Source organism: Colias croceus, chromosome 26 (genome assembly GCF_905220415.1).
Source record: "Colias croceus chromosome 26, ilColCroc2.1".
In the NCBI taxonomy this organism is placed as follows: domain Eukaryota; kingdom Metazoa; phylum Arthropoda; class Insecta; order Lepidoptera; family Pieridae; genus Colias; species Colias croceus.
In genome coordinates this window covers 103,119-126,326 of record NC_059562.1, presented here as the reverse complement: position 1 = coordinate 126,326, position 23,208 = coordinate 103,119, and the positions used below count along the sequence as shown (strand labels likewise).

The 23,208-nt window shown below is 35.3% G+C and overlaps 2 protein-coding genes and 1 non-coding gene across 3 annotated transcripts in view; 2 read left to right on the top strand and 1 right to left on the bottom strand.

Moving 5' to 3' along the window:
- The window catches only part of LOC123703480, a 30,147-nt gene extending 13,076 nt beyond the window's left edge, over positions 1–17,071 (top strand). The window contains exon 2 of the mRNA XM_045651490.1: positions 15,565–17,071. Coding sequence (XP_045507446.1) covers positions 15,626–16,561 — 936 coding nt within the window. The 5' untranslated portion in view covers positions 15,565–15,625 and the 3' untranslated portion in view covers positions 16,562–17,071. The remainder of the gene's footprint in view (positions 1–15,564) is intronic.
- Positions 1–23,208, bottom strand: part of LOC123703478 — a 339,926-nt gene that overhangs the window by 313,608 nt on the left and 3,110 nt on the right. The gene's annotated exons all lie outside the window — the stretch shown is intronic.
- On the top strand, positions 20,156–20,226 carry Trnag-gcc. The gene has a single exon. It is a non-coding gene; the product is annotated as a tRNA-Gly (tRNA).

The following is a 23,208-nucleotide window of genomic DNA, read 5'->3' as shown; positions in this document are numbered from 1 at the left end:
ATCAGACCAGGATGAGTAACACTCGTCCAGTAGAATGCGCTGCCGGCGGCCCCCGAGATAGCTGCTAAACCAATTAATCACTGCCGGTGACAAGTTAAAAGAAACGCGTAGCAAGCTCAACAAAACATCGTGATCAACTGTGTTAAACGCGTTACTAAAGTCAAGTAGTGTAAGTATTGTGAGCTGCCTTTTGTCCATACTCAGTCTAATATCGTCTGTGATCTTGACTAACGCAGTGGCCGTACTATGACCCGGACGGAAACCGGACTGGAAAGGATTGAGAAGGTTGTTTTTGTTAAGGAATCTTGAGAGTTGCTGCTGTACTAACCGCTCTAAGACTTTCGAAAGGAAAGGTAATATAGATATAGGACGAAAATCGGAGAGGGTAGAAGGATTTTTAGATTTGGGGAGAGGGATTATATTAGCGCTTTTCCACGAATGAGGAAAAGTACTTGAAGAGATGGAAAAATTGAGGATATCGGTTATAACAGGAGCGATCAGATCAAGGATGGGGATGATCATATTACGACCAATGCAATCAACGCCTACAGCCTTAGAAGTGATGGACAAAATGTTCTTTTTAACGTCGGCGACAGAGAATTGGCTAATATGGAAAGGCGGAAAGGGTGGAGTAGGTTTAGATGAAAGAGAATCAAGTGTCTTGTGTTTACAAAGAGGATCGAATACAAAGGAGGGTGAGGAAAAGTGTTTATTAAGGTCGTTAATGGAAATGCTATTGGGAATTTCGGTTTTACAGGAAGATTTACCAACTCCAAGGGTCTTCAAAAATTTCCAGACTCTAGCCGAATCTCCATTCTGCACAGATTCGTGTATGTAGCGTTTTTGAGCGTCTCTGCACATAGTGTTGCAGCGATTACGTATTTTCTTGAATTCTTCACGATGCAGGTCACAGTGTTTTTGTTTCAATTTGCTTTTAGCTTTAGCCTTGCAATTGATAATTTCCCTAAGGCTATCAGTTAACCAAGGCGCAGGGAGATGCTTCAATTTAATAGGACGCAAAGGTGCGTGTTTATCGTATAATTGTATAATAAATGTGTTGAACAAATTTACCTTATCTTCAATCGATTCAGCAGTTGAGAGTTTTGTTATTTGAAAGATGTTTCCTCCAAACGAATCAAATTACTAATTATATATAATTTATTTTTTATTTAATAGGCGTTTACTAAGAAAACAAAATAAGGATAGTACGTACATAATTATGAAATCGGAATTATAATGAGTACATTGCCTATAAAATAATAAATTTCCACAGCGATAGACACGCCAGTGTCCTTAAAGGAAAGGCATAATCACTTAAAGTTATTAGCTTCGATAGGACTGGCCCTTGCCTGGAGCCAGCATAAAACCGGTGACCGGGGGTTATCACCGGGATTTACCGGTTACGATAAGTATAAAGTATTTGAAGCTTTGCCTGTAAAACTTTACGATACACGTACCGTGCATACTTGAAATATAACTTGGGATAAGATGCGTCAATTCGTTTGTTAATTTTATTAGTGTTCTGTAATAAAGCTGGCTACTGATTCTAGATATAAGATATATTGTGTGTATCTTTCACGACTTAACGTCACAACAGATTGAAATTAATTTTGGTAGTAATATCCGAGATTAAATAATAATATAGCAGTCCCACAGATTCTTCCCAAAAGGTTTTTACCCGAATGCGAAAGAAGAAGGCTTATTTTTCGAGGGTATGTATGTATGTATGTAAGTATTTCTGTATATATAGGTACATATTTCTTTGGCACGCCCGACAGTCCAAACTACTGGACAGGTTTTGACTTATAGAGGTGTCGTTATAATCATCAGAATTTTGGCAGTGACATAAGCTATTTAAATTAACAGTCGCGCTTTTTGTTTTCATAATATAATAATATTTCTTCTGCTTTTTTACCCTCGTGATATATGCTACTCTAGGTTTTACAAGACTCTAAATGAGCTAAACATCCAGGAAGTTTCGTGTACAAATTGATACATTCAGTTCAGTACGGAGCGTCGAGATGCGTCGACAATAGCAACATTTGCTAGAGGAGACATACGTCGTAAATATTCCGAGATAACTCTGCATACACATTTACTGAATTTGCAACTAAATCCATATAACTGTTCACTGGTGCGTGCTTCTTGTACATAGTATTATATTATATGCGGTGTTACATTGTATGGTTGTACGTCTTAGATACATTGAAGCGATGATTTTAACACAGGCAAGTACCTAATAGCTTGATTATGGATAAGTCTAAAATATCCTAAGATATAAAATAGGCATTATTTAAGATCCTATGCCATTAGAAGTTTAAATCACGTTTATACTTGTCTTAGAGTATGATTAACTTAGTATTTTTATCTCCAACAGAAGTATAACTCTACACCTACACAAAGCTTTTTAAGCGAAAATAATTTAAAAAGTTCAGACCTAAAACAAGTCTGTTTCTCCCTTTGTGGTGAATACTTACCATGTTTTCAACGTAGGCCTAATAATAGTAAACATTGAAAAACAGTTCAAGTTAAAAAAAAAGAAGAGCAAAACAAAATTACCTATTAAGTTAAATCAATCACATTTTGAAAGTTAGTAAAAAATACTACGCACCTTTGACTTTGTCACCACTCACCAGTATAGATCATACATTGACCTTACCCTATGAATAATGTAACTTAACCGCAAATCTCAAGTGTAACTTATGTTAAGTTTTTACGTCCATCTCTATACTTTATTGTCCATAAAGGATTTGAAGCTATCCTCTGGATTTTTCGCTTCAACTCTAAAGCTTAACTTAATGTTTGTAGTTTTATGAACGTTCATATGGCTAACACATTATTTTTGTAACTATGTAGAGTCTACGAATAGTTACTAAATAAAATATCTAGAAAAATAAATACCTGAATAATAAATGGTAGAGATAAATAATTTATTACCGAGGTACTAAGAGTCCTTATGAGATTGTAATTAATAATTTAAATATTATAATGTATGTATTAGCAAAAATAATATTTCAAATATTATAATTTATTAGCAAAAAAATACTTAACATTCTTCTAGATTGTGGCATTTAATATTGGCTTTATACTGAGAACGATTTTCTTTTACCTAAAGATATCATCTCGATAGGTATAGGTCGCAGATTGCTCGGAGACCTAGATGGGAATTTCCTTATCAGGCTTTATCACGGCGAGGATTTTTCGTCTATAATGGTAACTGGTATACTTGCGACAGTTACCAACCTGTCTATAAGTTTTCGTGTAAAAAATTAAAATTGGCTTTTCAACGTCTTTTAAAGTCCTTCTTTGTAAGTATAATACTCAATTTCAACAATATTTGATAGTTAACTATTTCTGCTAAATCTATACATTTATCTTTAACTATTTCTTCCAAATCTATTCATTAGTTTAGTTGAGATAGCGTAACAGACAGACAGACACACATACTATTATTAGTGTGGATAACACATAGTTGGCAAGTCCATATACACGTGGGATGAACAACTGGGAGGAATTCTAAACCTACGCATTTACGACTTCGTGTATCGATTTAAAAACTGAACCTCTTTTATGGTGCTTTAAAACATTGTTCATTTTCATAAATATTTCTCGATATGCGTCAATTTTATTGTAGATAAGTACTTGAGACAAACCTGCTTCGTATGTAAAAATAACATTATTATAGTCTCTCGGCAGTACAATAATCAGATTTTATCTCATAAAGCAAACACTTTAGAAATGAAGACTTTCCGACATTAATTTTAGAAAATTTTTCGTAATATGTAATCAGAACAAGAAAACAATTATAATCTAGATAAAGTATAAAATACCATATCAAAGCTTATACAAAAAGCGATATTAAAAGAAAACGTTTGAACCAAACAAAGTTAGAAATAGCCTTAAAACGTTTTAAAAGTGAGCATTCAAGTAGCACCAGTATATACGTAGTTGATTATAATGTTGAGTGCACAAAGGTAGTCTGAGCTGCGTTTGACGCGGAACGGCTGCGCAGATCAAGGGAATAATTACCCGCTGTGATAATCCTTGCTTGTATACTGACAGTCTATAATGTATATATATATATATATTATATATTAATACGCAGGGGGTCGTCTAGTTCAACGGAAACTGGAACAAATGTATCCTGTGGTTGTTCCTTGACGTACCGTCATAGGTAATTTTGTATTAAGGCCGTGTACGCGGTCCGTGCGCTGTTTGGCTCAAATATGTGATTTTCCAAACCAGATTGTCCATCAACCACTTATCTTACAAACATATGAATTACTAATAATTTTAGGAAATTTTATTGTCTATATAGTTAGTTAAGAGTTTATTTCAATTAATACAGTATTTGTGAATACCATCAAGATAACTGAGCCGATGATTACTTGATTTCACTTTTAGTGTCAATTTCGAAGCTAAAAATATCTGAAATTGCTGACAGATCTAACACACATTTTTTTTTAACTAACTGCAAAAATCCTTATTAAAATAGTTAGTTAAAAGATTTTTTTATTTTGGACTCCTAACTTACGAAATTAAAATCCGAACAATGTGAATTTTTTTAGAAATTATAGTCGACAAAATGATAATTTTCACCAAGATATTTGACTTAGTTGAATATAATTTATACATATTGCAATAAAAGAACGTCTTACTTATAAGATAAAATTTAAAAAATCAACTAAGGTACCTCTATTATTTTTCTACAATTTTTTTTAAAGTACTATAAAACACTGCGCGCGACCCGAATAAAATCAGTCGGCAGCGAGCCTTTCCAGAGAGAGGACATGTTGCTCGGCGCTCTCCTGTGGACCTATGCTGTTCATAGTAAAAGGATAGCGCAAGCCGCGATCTATCGTAATAGATCGCGGAGATTTTGACTTGCGTTAAATTGAATAAGCCCTCTTGTAAAATGTTTCATCGTAGTTAATAAGGAAGTTGATTTTCATTAGGTTATAAGTGTGTAGGTATTTAGTATAGACTCAAATAGGTATATCAGATATCTATACTAATATTATAAAGCTGAAGAGTTTGTTTGTTTTAACGCGCTAATCTCAGGAACTACTGGTCCGATTTGAAAAATTATTTCGGTATTAGATAGCCCATTTATCGAGGAAGGCTATAGGCTATATATCATCATGCTAAGACCAACAGGAGCGAAGCACTGCGGGTAAAACCACGAAGTACAGCTAGTATAATATAATATTATGTATTCCTGTTTATCAAGTGCTAATTCAAAATTAGGCTAGTTGTAATTCAAAATTACGAGGAAATAAACGTACCAGGACATAATATCTTAGCAGAAATTATCATTATTTTAGTTCTTACACATAGGTTACATTTATATTTACTATAAATATCTTTAGAGAGGATACTGGAGATATACTATTCAACTATTTTAAAAGGATTGCGGTGTGTATGCTTGAAGCTATAGTATCGACGGAAATTTCTCTTTCCCGATGTGGGATTATATTACTCTGGCATTGCTGTATTCTATTTGATAAAATATATTTTCTTTTACTCTACATTTAGAGAGTATTATGTTTTGTAATAGTTCTGCGTAGTAAGTATTATTTTATGAAACTACGAATCTGAAATAGAATAATAAAATGTCAAAAGTAAAATATATATTTAAGAAAATAGTTTCACAAAAATCGAGCCCATTAGTTGAGATTTCTCGTAAATATTGTTTCATATTTTTGCGTACAAGCTACATTCCTTTCAACTAGGTCGGATCAATGACATTTATTTTACTTACAGACGAAATAACAATCGTAGGTAAGGTCATTATTATTTAAATTGAATATCAAATTCCATCACGGCTCTAACTAACATCAACTAAACCCATACGACCCTAATGAAATTGAACAATGTGAAACAACCTTCATATCAAACACTATTTTATACAAATATAGATTTTACTAGCCGTGCAGCGCGGTTTCACCCACGGGGGAAAACAAGTACACACCTACGTATTTCTATAGCTTTTGAGTTATTCTGGTACATAAGCTACATCACTGCCAAGCATCATCAAAATCCGTCCAGTAATTTTTCGTGAAAGACAAACTCATCCATCCTCACAAACCTTTGCATTTGTAATAGTAGTATCACAAGACCACATCGATCAACAGCGTCTAGGTCAACATTAGGCGATGTTTATGATTGGCCGTCATTGTAGATGTTTATTTATTTATTAATATGATTTTCCAACAAAGGATACAGTCTATATTATTTTTCATAGCTTACAATTGAATACAATATGGTCTACTGCTCCTTCAATAACAGGAAAATACAACAATACATTAAGTTAAATTCAATATGTCAATTGGCTGAAAAAAAATTTAAACTAATTTTTTTATATAATAACTGATAATTATAAATTTTAAATTTTAATATAATATGATGTTTATTCATATTCGACGTAATAGCGGCAAACATCGACGATCATTTGTTGGGCCAACGCTGCCCATTGTGAAGAAGGCCCATAAAGTCCCATACCAACACAAAATACTTGTCCAAACTTCGATCGTAACCCCGCAATTGCGGCCTGTAAAAAAGAAATGTTTTAATTACATCGACTTCCCCGGGCGCCACTTTCGGCGACGCGCCGCCCCGGGTGACAGCGCGGCGCTCATTTAAACTTGCCCAACATCCCCCTACATTTTAACTTTCTTATGTTATTTAATTACTTACAATGAAGTTCAAAATGTCCACTTAATTAAGTTTTTTATGGCGTTGTGTTTTTGCAATGCCTTGCTCGCTAACGGTCGTGAAAATTTTAATTAATTTTCCTGTGATAAAAGAAGATAAGTATATCTACAGTTTACGCAAAGACAAACAAACAAAATAATTCCAGTCTTGCTAGTATTAGCTCTTGAACTTAAAGGTCTCTATGTTCATATAAATTTCTAGAGCCGAATTTATATAATTGAGTAGGAGCTATCAAAATTCTAATTTATCTGGTACAAATATAGAAGGGTTAAATGTATTCAAAATGCAAATAGCCTAGTATGTAAATACTATTTATCACCGACGTCTCAATATTAATTAACAAACCGATAACATAATTAATAATTTACCCATAAACATCGATAAAATCAGAGCATTATTTGCTGCGAACAGAAGAATCAATCATTATGTTTGTCTGTCCGATGCATATCAATATGTCAAGTGTCCACTTGTGTGTTCGTGATTGCGCCGTAAAAAATGTCAGACAATGTCGCGGTATGAACTTGATCGATTGTCCCGTTTCGTTCTTTGAAATGTTAGCAACCGCCTGTGACTCATAATTATTTACATACTTACCAAAATCTTGCTTACTTTAAGCCTTAAGGCAGATGTAAAGTTTTAAAACAAATGTTTATCGTATAATATTGTTTATTATTACTATTCCGATAATGTTTATTGTAATAATTAGGCACTAAATGAGTGATGACAAGTCAAAAGTAAACTTCACAGCTAGATGTTTATAAACTGAATTCAAAACAAACATTTATTTAAAAACAAGTCGTATATTTCGTCTTAATAACTTTAAATCATAACCCACTCTTGTGTTCACGATTCGTATTGCAAATTACCTATGTTCCTTTATTTTTACTTTTGTAGGTAGTAGGTAACTATTTGGTTAATCTGTGGTTTTACTGTTAATCAATGCACACAAAAAATATGTTTTATGACTCAAATATTAGATTTACCGCAAATTGTCTGAGGCAGTGATCTCATAAGCCAGTCGCACTTCGCAAAAACTTAAATCCCATCCGACTCATTACGAATTTTGAGATTCAAGAGTCGAGGCAATTTCAGTTTTAACACGGTCACTTTAATTCACTCTACAATGTGTACCTAACTAGCGGCTAAACCCGACGTTGCGCGTTGAACAGATGTTTTTAAACTTTATCAAAAAGTCGTTGCTTTAAAGAATGTAATTGAATTAATTATTCACTTTTAAGGTAAACAAATATTAAAATAACAATTTTTGTGCACATTTGCGTATAAAACTCTACTGAATTATTATTCTTATTGACTTATAATGAACAAATATGTAATAAGATCTGTATCTATCCAATGTTCATAACTATATCATGCTAATTCAATCTAAGAAAAACAACACAAACACATAATAAACTTCAAAATTCAATCTCGAATTACGTCTTATCTCGCCATCACAATAGCGGCTCGAAATTAAACAATTATAACACGAGCATTGTATGTATGTTACATATGTATGTACTATGGAACCATCCGCGGAACAAACTAATGCATTTCATACAAAACGAGTCATTAGTAACCACAGCCGTAATTACCAAGCTTTTTGTTTAAAATCGTGCGAACATTTTTGAACAAAGAAATGAGCAGAAAAATTTGATCGACGGCATTCGGGTACAAATTGGCTTTTTTACTTCTGTGTTATTATGAACAGACGCGTCAGGTAATTCTAATGATAGGTAGTCATACCTAATATGCAAACTATTTAAATTGAACGGGAAATAAGGTAAATTCATTTAGACATAACTCATTTCCTTTAAGGTTTAAAAAACTCCGTTATGAACGTGTCATCATTAGTGCTTCAGCGTTCTTGACGATTAGTAGTACAACCTATCTAGTTATTAACTTGTAATTAAAATTATTAAGTGCACACAACATTCAAATTCTAATCGTGAGGAAGCTACTAGTAGCAGTACATAGTAGTAGTATTTAATCTCTCGTAAGTCGTAACGTGCAAAATATATAATATGAATATAAAGAGATATAGGAGCTGTCATGAAAGCTTCAATGGCGACTCCACAAGGTCCATTTTCAAAACTAAACTTCACCGGTTAAGTTCAAATATGCCATGACTCAAAAGGAGTAAACCCGCAGGCAGTTACATGGCATATTACAAAGGAAGGAAAAACACAAGATAAACAATAAGTAATGTTATATTAGAATTAGCCGGTGACTGATGGCGGCGGGTGTAATGTTTCGGCAATCGATCACACGATATTGAAAACATAACGGCTAAATGGATTTGTGGACAAATACCTACTTTATTGCTGTTTACCTGATCGTTATGTGATAATGTGTAATTATGACGTATATTTTCTAAGTGAATGAAAACAGTAGGTATAACATAGGGGAAGGGCATTGTTGAGTTTACAATCGTTAGCCTATCATCAATATTTATTCATATTACGTACCTTTATCAGAAGCTGGTAGTTTTAAGGACCTAAGTGGAGACTTCCTGTGCTACAGATACGTCTTGTAATATTTCCTCGGTTTAAATTGAATTGAAAATACATACATATTTCGCAACGAAGATTTGAAATTAAAATGCATTGAAAGTAGCAATTTAGGAATAAAAATGAGACATGTTTATGCAGTAATAAGAAGCTAAATGTAAAACAAACCAAGATAAAATCTTATCAGATGATATGACGAGAGAGATATTCAATAATTTACGATACAACACTAGCGAAACCTCATTGCATTATCCGTGCAGAAAATGCTATAGATGTGCTAGCATTTTTAAACCGAAAAGCGCTTTGAAACCCTTTAAATAACAACTTATATGTAAATTTACGATACGATTCGTTTTAAAAATATATAAAACCGCGTCTCATATGGTAATGTCGTCGAGTTTATGCTAATGTAGCGCTTTACGAGGGTCAGTTTCGTCTGCGCGGTTTATTTTATATTTATTTTATACTTTTATAAACTAAACTTGTGAATTTTTACTCTTAGAATGTATCCGCCGATTTTCATGTCCTTTGCTCATTAGGTGGATAAATTCTATCTGCCCAAATTTGGAAGGTGACCGCCTATTTTAGTCAGGCAGTCAACTACTTTTACGCAGCTGACTTGCTATCTATTTATTAAAGGTTATCTAATGTTTTTTAAACCGTCAAAAGCTTTGTAACATCATTACATGCAACTGAACACTCATCTATGGACTGACCGCGCCCAAAGTAACTTGACGCGCAAATATCTTACCGCCCAAGGGCCCTCAATAACACACATAATATTGCTGTAATACAAAAGTCGGCAAACAAGTGTACTATTCGCTTACTCTGAAGTTACTCTGATGTCCGATTGTACGGAAATCCGATACAACCGAAGATCAAGCCCAGGCCGACAGCTTTAGACCAGCGACTCATAAGTATGAGTAATGTAATACATGCATACAACGATGACTCAACGCACACACACGCAGTTATCGGAACATTCCTTTGAATAACACAAATATACTTAATAAAAAGGATAAAAATAAAAACTTTCATTTGTAATACCAATATTGTTCATGACAGATCATAGATTGTAAATTGTATAAAGTTAAATTAGTTCGTTACGTTGATCAATAGGTGGCGGTAATTAGTTTTAAGCGTTCTTAAATCTCGCTATCGTTGTTTTTTTGTGAGACCATATATAATTTTGTTCAACATTGTTTTAGCAGTGGTAATAAAGATCAATCAGAGTACAAGGCTGGTTTCATTTAGACGAACCCCTACAGTACCATTTTAATACCGCGAATCGGGAGTGCAGTGAAGGTGTCCCACAGGGGTGCCTTCTCGTTCATTGGTCCAATTCGAACCGGATCATACGGTCATCGTACTAGTAAGGGGCAGTGGATCGCTGTCGAAAGTACGCGCGAGTGCAAAAGAAGACAGCAAGAACACCAGTCAAGGGCAGCCGGGGCGGCCAGTGGAGCGAGCGAGAGGGAGAACAACCGTGACGTCAGCGGCAGTGGAGCGAGCGAGAGGGAGAACATCCGTGACGTCAGCGGCCAGTGGAGCGAGCGAGAGGGAGAACAACCGTGACGTCAGCGGCAGTGGAGCGAGCGAGAGGGAGAACATCCGTGACGTCAGCGGCCAGTGGAGCGAGCGAGAGGGAGAACATCCGGGACGTCAGCGGCAGTGGAGCGAGCGAGAGGGAGAACATCCGTGACGTCAGCGGCCAGTGGAGCGAGCGAGAGGGAGAACAACCGTGACGTCAGCGGCAGTGGAGCGAGCGAGAGGGAGAACATCCGTGACGTCAGCGGCCAGTGGAGCGAGCGAGAGGGAGAACAACCGTGACGTCAGCGGCAGTGGAGCGAGCGAGAGGGAGAACATCCGTGACGTCAGCGGCAGTGAAGCGAGCGAGAGGGAGAACAACCGTGACGGCAGTGGAGCGAGCGAGAGGGAGACAACCGAATCCGGAGCACAGGTGTGAGGGAGAAGAACTAACAAGTAGTGAGTGAAGTGAAACAGTGAGTACTTTGAAGTTTAATTAATCAAAATTGGACCTTAAGTCCAAGAAAATAAGGTGAAGTGACGGGGAATCCATGCCCAAATTGAATTTAAAACACTAAATTGTATTAAACAAAAAATTTGCATTGTTTACATGGACTTAGAATATTACGGTCATGGAAGGCTCTTTCAATTCTTTAAAAAATTTGCAAAATGTTATCGGGAAAAGTTTAGTCAATTTTAAAAAAAGTCCTAAAGAAAGAATAACGCGAGAATACGTCGAAGCGAGATTGGAACTTTTGGAAAAGGATTGGGGGAAGTTTTCCGACATTAACACTAAATTGTTTGAAAATTTTGATTTTGACACCATCGAAAAAAAAATAAGAGATATTTACGATAACACCGAAGACGTTTATATTACATATAAAACTTTATTGAGGGCAGCATTGGGTGGCTTTAGGGAAAACTATCAGGATAATCATAGACCGAACTCCTCCGATCCACTAGTCAAGTTGCCCAAAATTAGTATACCAGTCTTCTCGGGTAAGTATTCGGAGTGGACAACCTTTTCAGACTTATTCCAATCTTTAGTTCACAAAAATAAATCATTAGACAATGTCCAAAAACTCCACTACTTAAAGGGTCACTTGACTGGTGAAGCGGAGCAGTTGATTAGGCAAACGCCCATCACCGATGCAAATTATGAGCCATGTTGGCAACTGTTACTGCAAAGATACAGTAATAGGAAGTATCTCTGTAATTGCATCCTGCAAAGATTGTTTGGTCAAAAACGTATGAATGTGGAATCGGCTGCATTATTAAAAGAATTACTAGACACAACTTGTGATTGTTTAAATGCACTCAAAAATTTAGATATAGATGTAAGCACCTGGGATGTTATTATTATACATATTGTTACATTTAAATTAGATACAGAAACGCGAAAGCAATGGGAATTAAATATATCTAGTAATAATTCTAAAAATGAATTGCCATCTTTTGAACAATTTAAGTCGTTTATTGAGAACCGTTTTCGTGCGTTAGAGTGTGTAGAACCAAAAAGGTCACCTGGGTATCAGTCGAATAGTACAGCGGCGCACAAACCACGAGCGTTGATCGCGTCGACTCCAAATTTAAGTTGTGAGTTTTGCAAAGAACCGCATAAGCTCTGTTTTTGTAAAAAGTTTGCTAAACAAACTTTGGAAAACAGACGCGATTTTGTAGCTAAAAATAAAATCTGTTTTAATTGTCTGGGTAGTAATCACATAGTCTATGAATGTAAGAAACCTACTTCATGTAGACTCTGTCAAAAGCGGCATCATTCTTTGCTTCATCCTTCAGGAGAGGCTGAGCATAAAGGTCAACCCACCTTGAAGAAGCATGATCATGGAAGTACTAATGCGCCTATTAGTACTGATCCAATAGTTTCATGTTTTTCTTCAGGCGAGGTTTCTAAACCAAGACAGGTTTTATTAGCCACAGCGCTAATAAAAGCCGAGTCCAAAATGGGTCACTACCTAACGGTACGTGCGTTACTTGACCAAGGGTCACAGGCTTGTTTCATTACGGAGGCCACAGTTCAACTTTTGAGACTGAAGAAGATCCCAATTAAGGGCTCTGTTTCAGGTCTAGGTCATAGTTCAACCATGATAAAATACATGGTACATTTAACGATTCAATCCCGGTTAAATTCTGAATTTAGCCTAAGATTGAATGCATATGTATTAAAAAATATTACTGCCTACTTACCAGAGAAGGATCTTAGTACAAGTTCCTTCGACTGGTTAAGTTTAAGCGATAGTAAACTGGCAGATCCTGAGTTCAACACTCCCAATAAAATAGATGTTCTATTGGGTGCTGACGTATACGGTAGTATCATCCTGGAAGGTATACGGAAAAATCCTTCGGAGGGTCTAGTGGCCCAGAACACTACCTTCGGCTGGGTACTATCGGGAGCTATCGAATCTGAAAATAATAGATCAAACAATATTAGAGCAATGCATTTACATATTCAAAATGAAGATGATGAAATTTTGAAAAAGTTTTGGGAAATAGAAGAACAAAATAGTACAAAGAAGTTATACTCACCGGAAGAAACGAAGTGTGAAGAGTTCTATACAAAAACCACTACAAGAGATGCTAGTGGTAGATATATAGTTAAGTTACCGTTTCGTGACGAGGATCCTCCTTGTACAGCTGGTAACTCACGTGCAATAGCTGAAAAAAGATTTAAAGCATTAGAAAGAAGATTAGAAAAAGACAAAGATTTGAAAGAAAAATACACAGAAGTTATTAATGAATACTTACGGTTAGGACACATGAGGCAGGTTAAGGACAACGATAATAAAAAGAATGAAGCAGTATACTTACCTCACCACGCGGTCGTAAGAAACGACAAAAGTACAACCAAGGTACGTGTGGTTTTCAACGCATCTGAAAAAAATAGCAATGGAATATCTTTGAATGATACGTTAATGATTGGACCCACGTTACAAGCAGACCTCAGACACACAATTTTAAGATGGAGATTACATCCTATTGGATTAGTCGCGGACATTATTAAGATGTACCGTCAAGTCCTTATATCAGAAGATGATGCGATGTTTCAGCGGATCCTTTGGCGCGAGAGTCCTGATAAGAATATTGAAGATTATGAACTTATAACGGTTACCTTTGGAACAGCATCTGCACCATATCAAGCAGTTAGAACACTACATCAAGTTGCTTATGACGAGGGAGTGAACTACCCCCTCGCCTCAGATAAAATTCTAAATTGTTTTTATATGGACGATTTAATGACAGGGTCAGAAAGTGTTGAAGAAGGAATTAGAATTTACGAGGAAATGATAGAATTATTAGGAAAGGGTGGATTCGTGTTACAAAAATGGAATAGTAATAATAAGGAAATATTGGAAAGGATCAGGTCAATTGAAGGGAATGAAAATATAGAACAAACACTACATACGGGAATCATAAGTAATGAAGAAAAGGAAAATTTTAATATTAAGCTCGATAGTACAATAAAAATCTTAGGACTTACCTGGAACCGCAGCGAAGATAACTTCCAGTACTCGGTGAATATCTCGATGTCGACGACTGCACCTGAAACTAAAAGGTCAATTATTTCGGAAATAGCTCGTTTGTTCGATCCACTAGGCTGGTTAGCTCCTAGTGTGGTCATTGCCAAGGTTTTTATACAAAAGTTGTGGGTAGCAGGAGTAGGATGGGACGATAAGGTGAATACAGAAATGATGGAAGAATGGAATGCTTACCGTAGTCAGTTATCCCAACTTACCAGAATTCGGATTCCTCGATGGCTGGGAACAAGGTTGAACGATCGACTGGAGCTTCATGGTTTCAGCGATGCATCTAAAAGTGCTTATGCGGCGGTAATCTACCTTCGCATAATCGATGGCGAAGGTGGAGTAACGGTTTCGTTGCTGGTTGCCAGAACACGAGTAGCACCCGTCAAACAGATTAGCATTCCTCGTTTGGAGTTGTGCGGTGCGCTTCTGGTATCTAGGTTGCTTGCAGAAGCAGCGGATGTACTTGACATTTCTAAGAACAATACAACGGCTTGGACTGATTCCACAGTTGTATTGGCATGGTTGAATAGCCATCCAAGCAGATGGAAACCGTTCATAGCAAATAGAACATCAGAGATTTTAACCATCATGAAATCCACTCAATGGTATCATGTTTTATCTAAGGACAATCCAGCAGATTGTGCCTCAAGAGGCGTATTGCCTAATTTGCTTATGGATAATCAGATATGGTTTTCAGGACCGTCGTTTCTCAAGCAGAAATGTATTGAGTACAATAGGCCAAAAGAAATGAGCACAGATTTAGAACAAAGTGTCAAGACATTTACTGTTGCCATAAAAGAAGAGAGAGAGATTACAATTTTAGAACGATTTTCATCATTACAAGGATTAATACGGGTTATTGCCTATTGTCGAAGATTCTTAAGGGGATATCGCAGAAGAACAAATAAAAAGAAATATTTACAAAGTTTTGAATTGGAGGAGGCATTAGAATGTTGCATAAAGATTACTCAAAGGGATATATTTAAAGAAGAATATTTACAGTTAAGGAACAAGGGTGATATACTAAATAAGAATAGATTAAAAGCACTATGTCCTTACCTTGACGATAAGGGTATAATCAGAATACGTGGCAGAATTGAAATGTCACAACTAAGTAATGAAACCAAACATCCAATTATTTTGCCTAAAAGTAGTCATTTAACTCACCTAATTATAGCAAACGCTCACATAAAGACGTTGCACGGAGGGCCTCAATTGATGATTAATTATTTGAGAACAGCCTATTGGATTATAGGGGTTAGAACTTTAGTTAAACAACACGTTAGGAGTTGCGTTAAGTGTATTCGATTAAGAGCTAGCACTCAGTCTCCATTAATGGGTTCACTTCCAACAGTTCGTTGTACACCAGCTAGACCATTTTTGCATAGCGGTGTGGATTATGCTGGTCCGATAAACATAAGGACAACCAAAGGCCGAGGACACCACTCATACAAGGGCTACATATGTTTATTCGTGTGTATGGCAACTCGTGCCATTCACTTAGAGGTCGTAAGTGACATGAGCACACCAGCATTTCTGGCTGCTTTTCGACGTTTCGTTTCCAGACGAGGTCACTGTGCCAAGCTTTGGAGCGACAACGGGACTACCTTTGTAGGAGCATCCCGTGAGCTCCAGTCAGCTCTTTCATCGGTGGGTGAACAGTTGGAAGCGAATGGTACTGAGTGGCATTTCATTCCTCCGCACAGCCCTAACTTCGGCGGACTTTGGGAAGCGGGAGTGAAATCCACGAAGTTTCACCTCAAGCGAGTGATAGGAGAAACCACTCTCACTTACGAAGAGATGAGTACTCTTCTTGCTCAGGTAGAAGCTTGCTTAAATTCTAGGCCAATCACAGTCGATACATCAGACCCTAATGAGCCTGCACCTCTAACGCCGGGTCATTTTTTAATCGGTGGTCCTTTGTTAGGTATACCCGATGTATATAATTACTTAGATTCTAACGTGAGTTCATTGAGTAGATGGCAACTTATTCAAAGAATGTTTCAGTCATTTTGGGATCGCTGGTCAAAGGAATATCTGTCGAATGTAATGATAAGGTATAAATGGAAGTCCAAAACCAGCGAGCCTAATATAGGAGATATTGTCCTCATAAAGGAAGATGATCTTCCGCCGATGCGGTGGATCATGGGAAAGGTCATAGATAAACATCCAGGTCACGACAAAGTTACTAGAGTTGTCAGTATCTTAGTTAAAAAAAGTATTATTAAAAGACCTGTCAACAAATTGTGTATTTTATTAAGGAAGGAATAATTAATTGTTATATTGTATTTTTGAAGATGTTTAAGCTGTATTTGTATAAGTCAAGTTATGTTATAGAAAGTTGTTGTTACTTAGCTAAAATGTTTGCGAGTAAAATGTAAGAAGATTAATTTAAGTTCATATACAGTTAGTTTCAGTTTCTATAATTATATTTTAAGATGTCCCCTCAAGGTGGGCGGATTTTGTTTGTAAGGACATTTCCTTAATAAATGTCCTTGGTGGGCGGTATGTTCATGACAGATCATAGATTGTAAATTGTATAAAGTTAAATTAGTTCGTTACGTTGATCAATAGGTGGCGGTAATTAGTTTTAAGCGTTCTTAAATCTCGCTATCGTTGTTTTTTTGTGAGACCATATATAATTTTGTTCAACATTGTTTTAGCAGTGGTAATAAAGATCAATCAGAGTACAAGGCTGGTTTCATTTAGACGAACCCCTACAGTACCATTTTAATACCGCGAATCGGGAGTGCAGTGAAGGTGTCCCACAGGGGTGCCTTCTCGTTCAAATATTATGAGTTTCTCTACGTAGTGGGCATTCAAATATATTTTATTTATAAGCAAAATATTATCCTATAAAAGATTAATTTCACAATCCGATGAAAATATAGAAACCTCGAGTCAGGGTTACCCTTTGTAATCAAGTTTCCACGTTACGTGAGCAATAATATTAGAAAATATTGGAGAATTAAATTAGCAAATAAATTGAAAATATATAGCTCGTAAGTCGTAATGAAGCCCGTCCCTGGCGATCGAAATTAAATTCAAACCCTCATTATCCACAAGGGCGAAGATTCTTTATACACTCATTATCTTGAGGCATTAATGACCCGTGCCTTTATTTAATTTAATTTGTGTCCAGTGTATCCCTTTGTTGTAGGAATCAAAGACATTTTCTGTTCAATTGTTGTTTGGCCTTTGTAAACGACACGGCATTCCCAGAAACGTTCGTAGGTAATTCGTAAGGTTTATTTATTATTTCACTGTTTATTTTTCATTGGAGTGTTTATGTAGTTTAGTGTAGGAGAAAATAGTAGAATTGTTTATACGCGATTACAAGCTAATGCTTGATGTTGTTCTAAGCAAAACCTACTAATAGATCATGCGAATCCTATGCGTTTAGGTACGGTCATGAACCTAGATTTAATTACACATTATTATTTACCCTTTGCTTTAAAACAAAACACGCCCAGAGAAGATTTTAGCTTAATTTATCTATGTTTTACACACGTCCACAAGCATACAGCCCTCATAATGAAATTAGCGCACCTTCCCCGCCAAAAGCAGGCGCGCCAAAAAAGCGCTCGTCCCGCGATTATGCAAACCATTCTTAATCTGTTTACGCGACGCGCAGTTTGACGCGGGCTTAATTACTTTATTGTTACGCAATTTGCCTCACACGAGAATTGGCGGGAACTCGCAGACGTTTCGCGCCTTTTTGTCACGTCACTTTAATGGGAGACGCTACGTGAACCAGCTTCCGTATGCATAATGATTCCCGCTGCCATTCAATGTTTTACAACTTGGAAATTTTATTACACGTGTTATGTTCAACGGAGTGTGTATTGTTTGAAAAGGACTAGGGCGAGTTGTCATACTTACGCATAGAATCAGTTTTAACAAGATTTTGAACCGTACCTACGAATTACGATAGGTATGTGTTGAACTAAAAGGAATTCATGCGTTTTATTGAAAAGCGTAGGTATGGCAAACTGATGCAGAATATAGTAATTAATAAAATGTTTTATGTTTGTTCATTTATCAGCAGATTGCCTGTCCCTTATATACACATAATATCTAGTATCTACAAATACAATTTTGAGTCTTACTATAATAATTTAGAAACATGCAAAATCTGGCTCAGTACACTAATGTTTTTCCTTGACCCAGGATTCGAACCCCTGACCACGAAAATAGGCTAATCACACTACGATACAAACATAATTTAACCAGAATAAATCAACAAGTCACCAAGACGTAGCTCACTACATTAACATAATTTAGCAGGTTTGGGCGCGATAAATAACTAGCTACAGAGAAAATAAATTCTTTTAATTAATGGACGTAATTAAGAAGACAAGACATCTATTACACTTGCTAAACATTCCTTTTTACTTAGTAAGTTAAACGCTTATTTCGGTATTTGGATTGCTTTGTAGAGCTGGATTTTCCTTTAATTCTATCTTTTGTTTTATTTTAACTCTGTTTATAGTCCTTTTTTGGAAACGTTTAACGTTTAAACATTTAACATTTTATGGCATTTCTAAATTGTTTTTTTTATTGTAGTTAGATAGGGAAGCGCTTGACCACAATCACAATCTCGCCTGATGGAAAGCTAAGATGTGGTCTAAGATGGTACGCGTAACGCGCTTTGCTAGTAGGTACCGGTATTTACCTATTGTTCACTGTTTTCTTAATTTTAGAGATCCTAAACTAGATAACATTTTGTCCAGATCACACTACCCTAAAAATTAAAAGAATACTCGTACCTACCAATTATCCATGTTACATTATGAATAGCCAATTATTTTGACAATATGATGTGAAGCCAAATCCGACCCAGGTGCTGAAAGCTAGGGTCGATGTAGACATTAAGGTTTTGCCTTGGTCGTGTGCCAACCCGCACGCCACCGACGTGCATTTTTGCCTTATTTTCCATTTTGGGTTCGGGACAAAATGTAAAGTGGAAAAATCTTTGCTTCACTTAGCGTGAGATTGACAAATTGGCTGTAACATTTTTAGTTTTATTAGTTTTTTCTTAAATAATTATATTAGTAGATACCTACGTCGTTGCATGGTAGGAAAATGATATTAAGACGCATTACGCTTAACGCAAATACGCGTATTTTCAATATTTTTTATTATAATGTTAAAAAAAATTGATCGGTCCAGTTGTTCATGAGATTATCGCGTTCAAGTAAACAAACAAATAAACGCTTCAGCTAAATTATAATATCACTATTAGGTATAGATACACACTAGGTCATTTTATTTTGTGTTATTTTTAATGTTCACTCCACATATCGCCACGTTGCACATAATATATCATTGTTTTCGTATTATATATACTCGTTGCAGATGTATGAATGCATATTTCATTGCATACGTGCCGTGTATCGCAGGTGAGTCGCTACAATGAAAAGGTCTTATTTCGTACACTGGCCGATCTTATTAATACGGATTGCAGTGGAATATAAATTGCATGATGTGTAAACTATAGCGGTAGTTAATACCTAGGTATTAAATATAAAACATAATAGTGGTATGTTAAGACAAAACTCAAAATTATTTTTCATTTTGTTTTCTCCATACGGTCCATACCTACCTACCGTGGGATTCAGAGCATTATTTGTTAAGTTCTACGGGCTGATTGTTACTATTTTAAAGTTTTTTTTTTTTTTGAGTTTTAACATATTAGTACCTATGTACTTGATATAATTATTAACTACCACTTCAATAGCAATTCATATAAATAAGAAAAAATAAGGCAAGAACAATATAAGCCAATGAACTCAAAATCTAACTAAAGACTGAATGCAGTCTGATCATTTTGTATGACCAGCTATTTCGCGGATCTATGTATCAGCATCGGTGGTTCAGTGGTAGAATGCTCGCCTGCCACGCGGGCGGCCCGGGTTCGATTCCCGGCCGATGCAATCACTTTTTATTTTATTTTTTTCGTCAATATTTAGTAATAATACACTTTCTATAAACAAAAAACTAAATTTTAATAACGAAAAAACAGGTGAATCTCACAATGCAAGATAATGAGCGGACTCACAAAAAGAGGCCCCACCCCTCTATTACGAGAGGCCACATGTTCCACAGCGTATAATTTAACAACCGATATCTCTTATTATCAGTATAATTTCACGCCTCACACACGGACCGACATTTCTTTTGTTATCATTTTAAGAATATCCAACAAATACCACAATTTGTAAACGAATTTTCTGAGCAATCGCTTTTTTATTGAGATTAATGTTAGTTTAAGTTTTGATTGAAATCCGTAGAAATTATTTCTTTTTATAGAACACAATTTACATGAATTAAGGAATATTTTCCAAAAAAGTATTCCGTATATTTTGTTATTTATTTAAATTATTATCTAATTATTGAATATATTTGTACGTTTGATTTTTTTTATTAGTGTTGATGTCGCAGTCATGGTCATCCGTGTGAAGATTTTTTAAGGCAATCTGAATTGTTTTAACTTTTAACGAGTAAGCATATTATGAACTGTATTTCTAACCTGTTATCTATGAGGTTTTTATTATGTAAGTCGTTAATATAGTTAATAAGATCAAGTACCTATCAAGAGGACCTCTGAAAAACAATAGAGCGAAGTTTCATGACAAGTCACACTTAACTCCCACGCGTATAAAATAGATATAAAAATTATGTTAAACAAGGAAAAAGTCTTCCATTTCTCTTAATGGAGACCAGCAGCATTTAACAACGCATTAAGGGCCCCGGGGACTCGCAAAGGTAATTATTTGGACAATCCGATGTGACGGCTCGGAAAATGGACGCAACGCTTAAAAATGTCCGAACAATATTATCTTAAGTTTTTGGAAGGCTTCCATTATTAAAAAGTCGTTTCGGAGTATTTATCTGTCAGTGGCCGAAGCATACTTACTAACGTTTAAATTTTGTGTATCTACATTCTAATATACAGCTGATTTTCTTTATTAGATAGATAATTATTACGATTTGAATTATTAACTCAACCGTTTAAATAGTTAAAATATTGTATTGTAAGTTGTTGTCATACATATTTAAAAAAGTTAGAGCACAATTCTCATATTTGTCTTCACAGAAACATTTACAACACCAAGTTTAAAACACCCCCGGGTTTACATCCCAAAAGTGTTTGAGACAGCAAGTTGAGTAAAATAATGAGTGTCGTTCGTCTATCGAAATCGTTTTAAATCCGATATAAATCTTCATTGTCAAGCTGTGCAACTCTAGCAATTAGATAATGAATGATCGAATGAATCTCGTGGGTGACGCCTCACGACCTAATTGTGACTGATTTTATAGTTCTGTAGTTTGTACCATTACGCAAATATTTACGAGAATCTACTTGTTTCATTGCGATGCGATGAGCAAGATAGTTGAAAGCTTAACCTACTTATTTTATTTATCAGTCGCTTATTACTCACGACTGTATGTGATGTATGTAAAGTAGGTAAGCAGCTTACAGTTACATAAATGGTTCTGAAGCCTCAAATTCAAATATGTTTTTATATTTGCACTTTATCGTATTAACTACTTTCTTTTCATTCTTAAATACCATTTAATGTTATCAATATATTGCCTGGATAAACTTTAAATAGCGATATAAGTATAGTGCAGTTCTAAGAAATAGAAATAGGAATTTCGTACCTAGTCCAGCGGTTATTTCTAGCAAGCTATCGGAGTACCAAATCTGCTGACAAGCGCTCGAGACAGTCTTCAGCCGGTCCAGATACATGTCTCGATGTATACCGATAACTGGCAGAATACTTGTTCTGACTCATCTTTTACGGTTTTAAAATAGAATACAGAAGTTCATAATTTTGATTTAAGACTAAATTTCTACCAATACAAACGACTTACCTATAATTATTCTGTAACGTTAATTCAGCTATAAAAAATGCTATAGAATTAATAGCTTAATAGTTAATACATACATGGTATAAATCCATAAAATATTTTCTGTTTTAGTTATTATTACAAGTACAAAATATTACCTTTTCTTTGGTATCTATTAGTATGCCAAACGCAGCATAAACTAAAATAACTAAGAGCAAAAAAACGTACGCTATGAATTGAGAACGTTTAAAATAGGATTAACCTACTTTACTTAAACAAATACAAAAGCTATAAATTGAATTTTGTTTCGTTACATAAATATACATACAAAATTTACATAAATATAGCAAATACATACGCGTATAGGCATATATCTATTATGGCCTGAAATATCAAACATTCCCCAAATAGGCAATATTAAAGAATTCCCTGTTACATTTGATTAGACTCATAATGTTGTTTGTAATAACGCCCGTTTGAGCCTCAAGACATACATTACGCCATATGCATTATTTCTCCACATTTTCTATTCTGTTTAAGGGAACAAAATAAGCTGTATAAATCATAGCTTCTGGCCACACACGTAACACCACAATCGACTCAATTTCGTATGCATTAAAGTTCAAGTTTGCTTACATTAAAAATTGCAACCCCTTACCCCAATCTAATAGCAATGTTTGAGTTACTACATCATTTTGCGACCCTCTTTATATATTATTTATTGCTAGAGCCGAATTAAAAGAATAATAGCTAGTTGGAATATATTTTGCATATGATTTGATTAGTAAATCACTAAGAAAATAAATCATCTTATGATTGTTAACAACAGCTGATAACTTGATGAGCCTTATCCCCCTTATTTATAGCTTTCCTAACTGATTTTATTAAATTAACAATGTAGCTAAAATTTATTAGATTGATATCTTGTTTTGTTTTATTATAAGTACATAATTCTCCTTTTGAGTCATTTGTCAAATAAGTAATTAAGATGATCAAATTACATACAATGTTTTATTTAACTGATATTATATATTTTAGTATAATAATGAAGTAATTGAAAT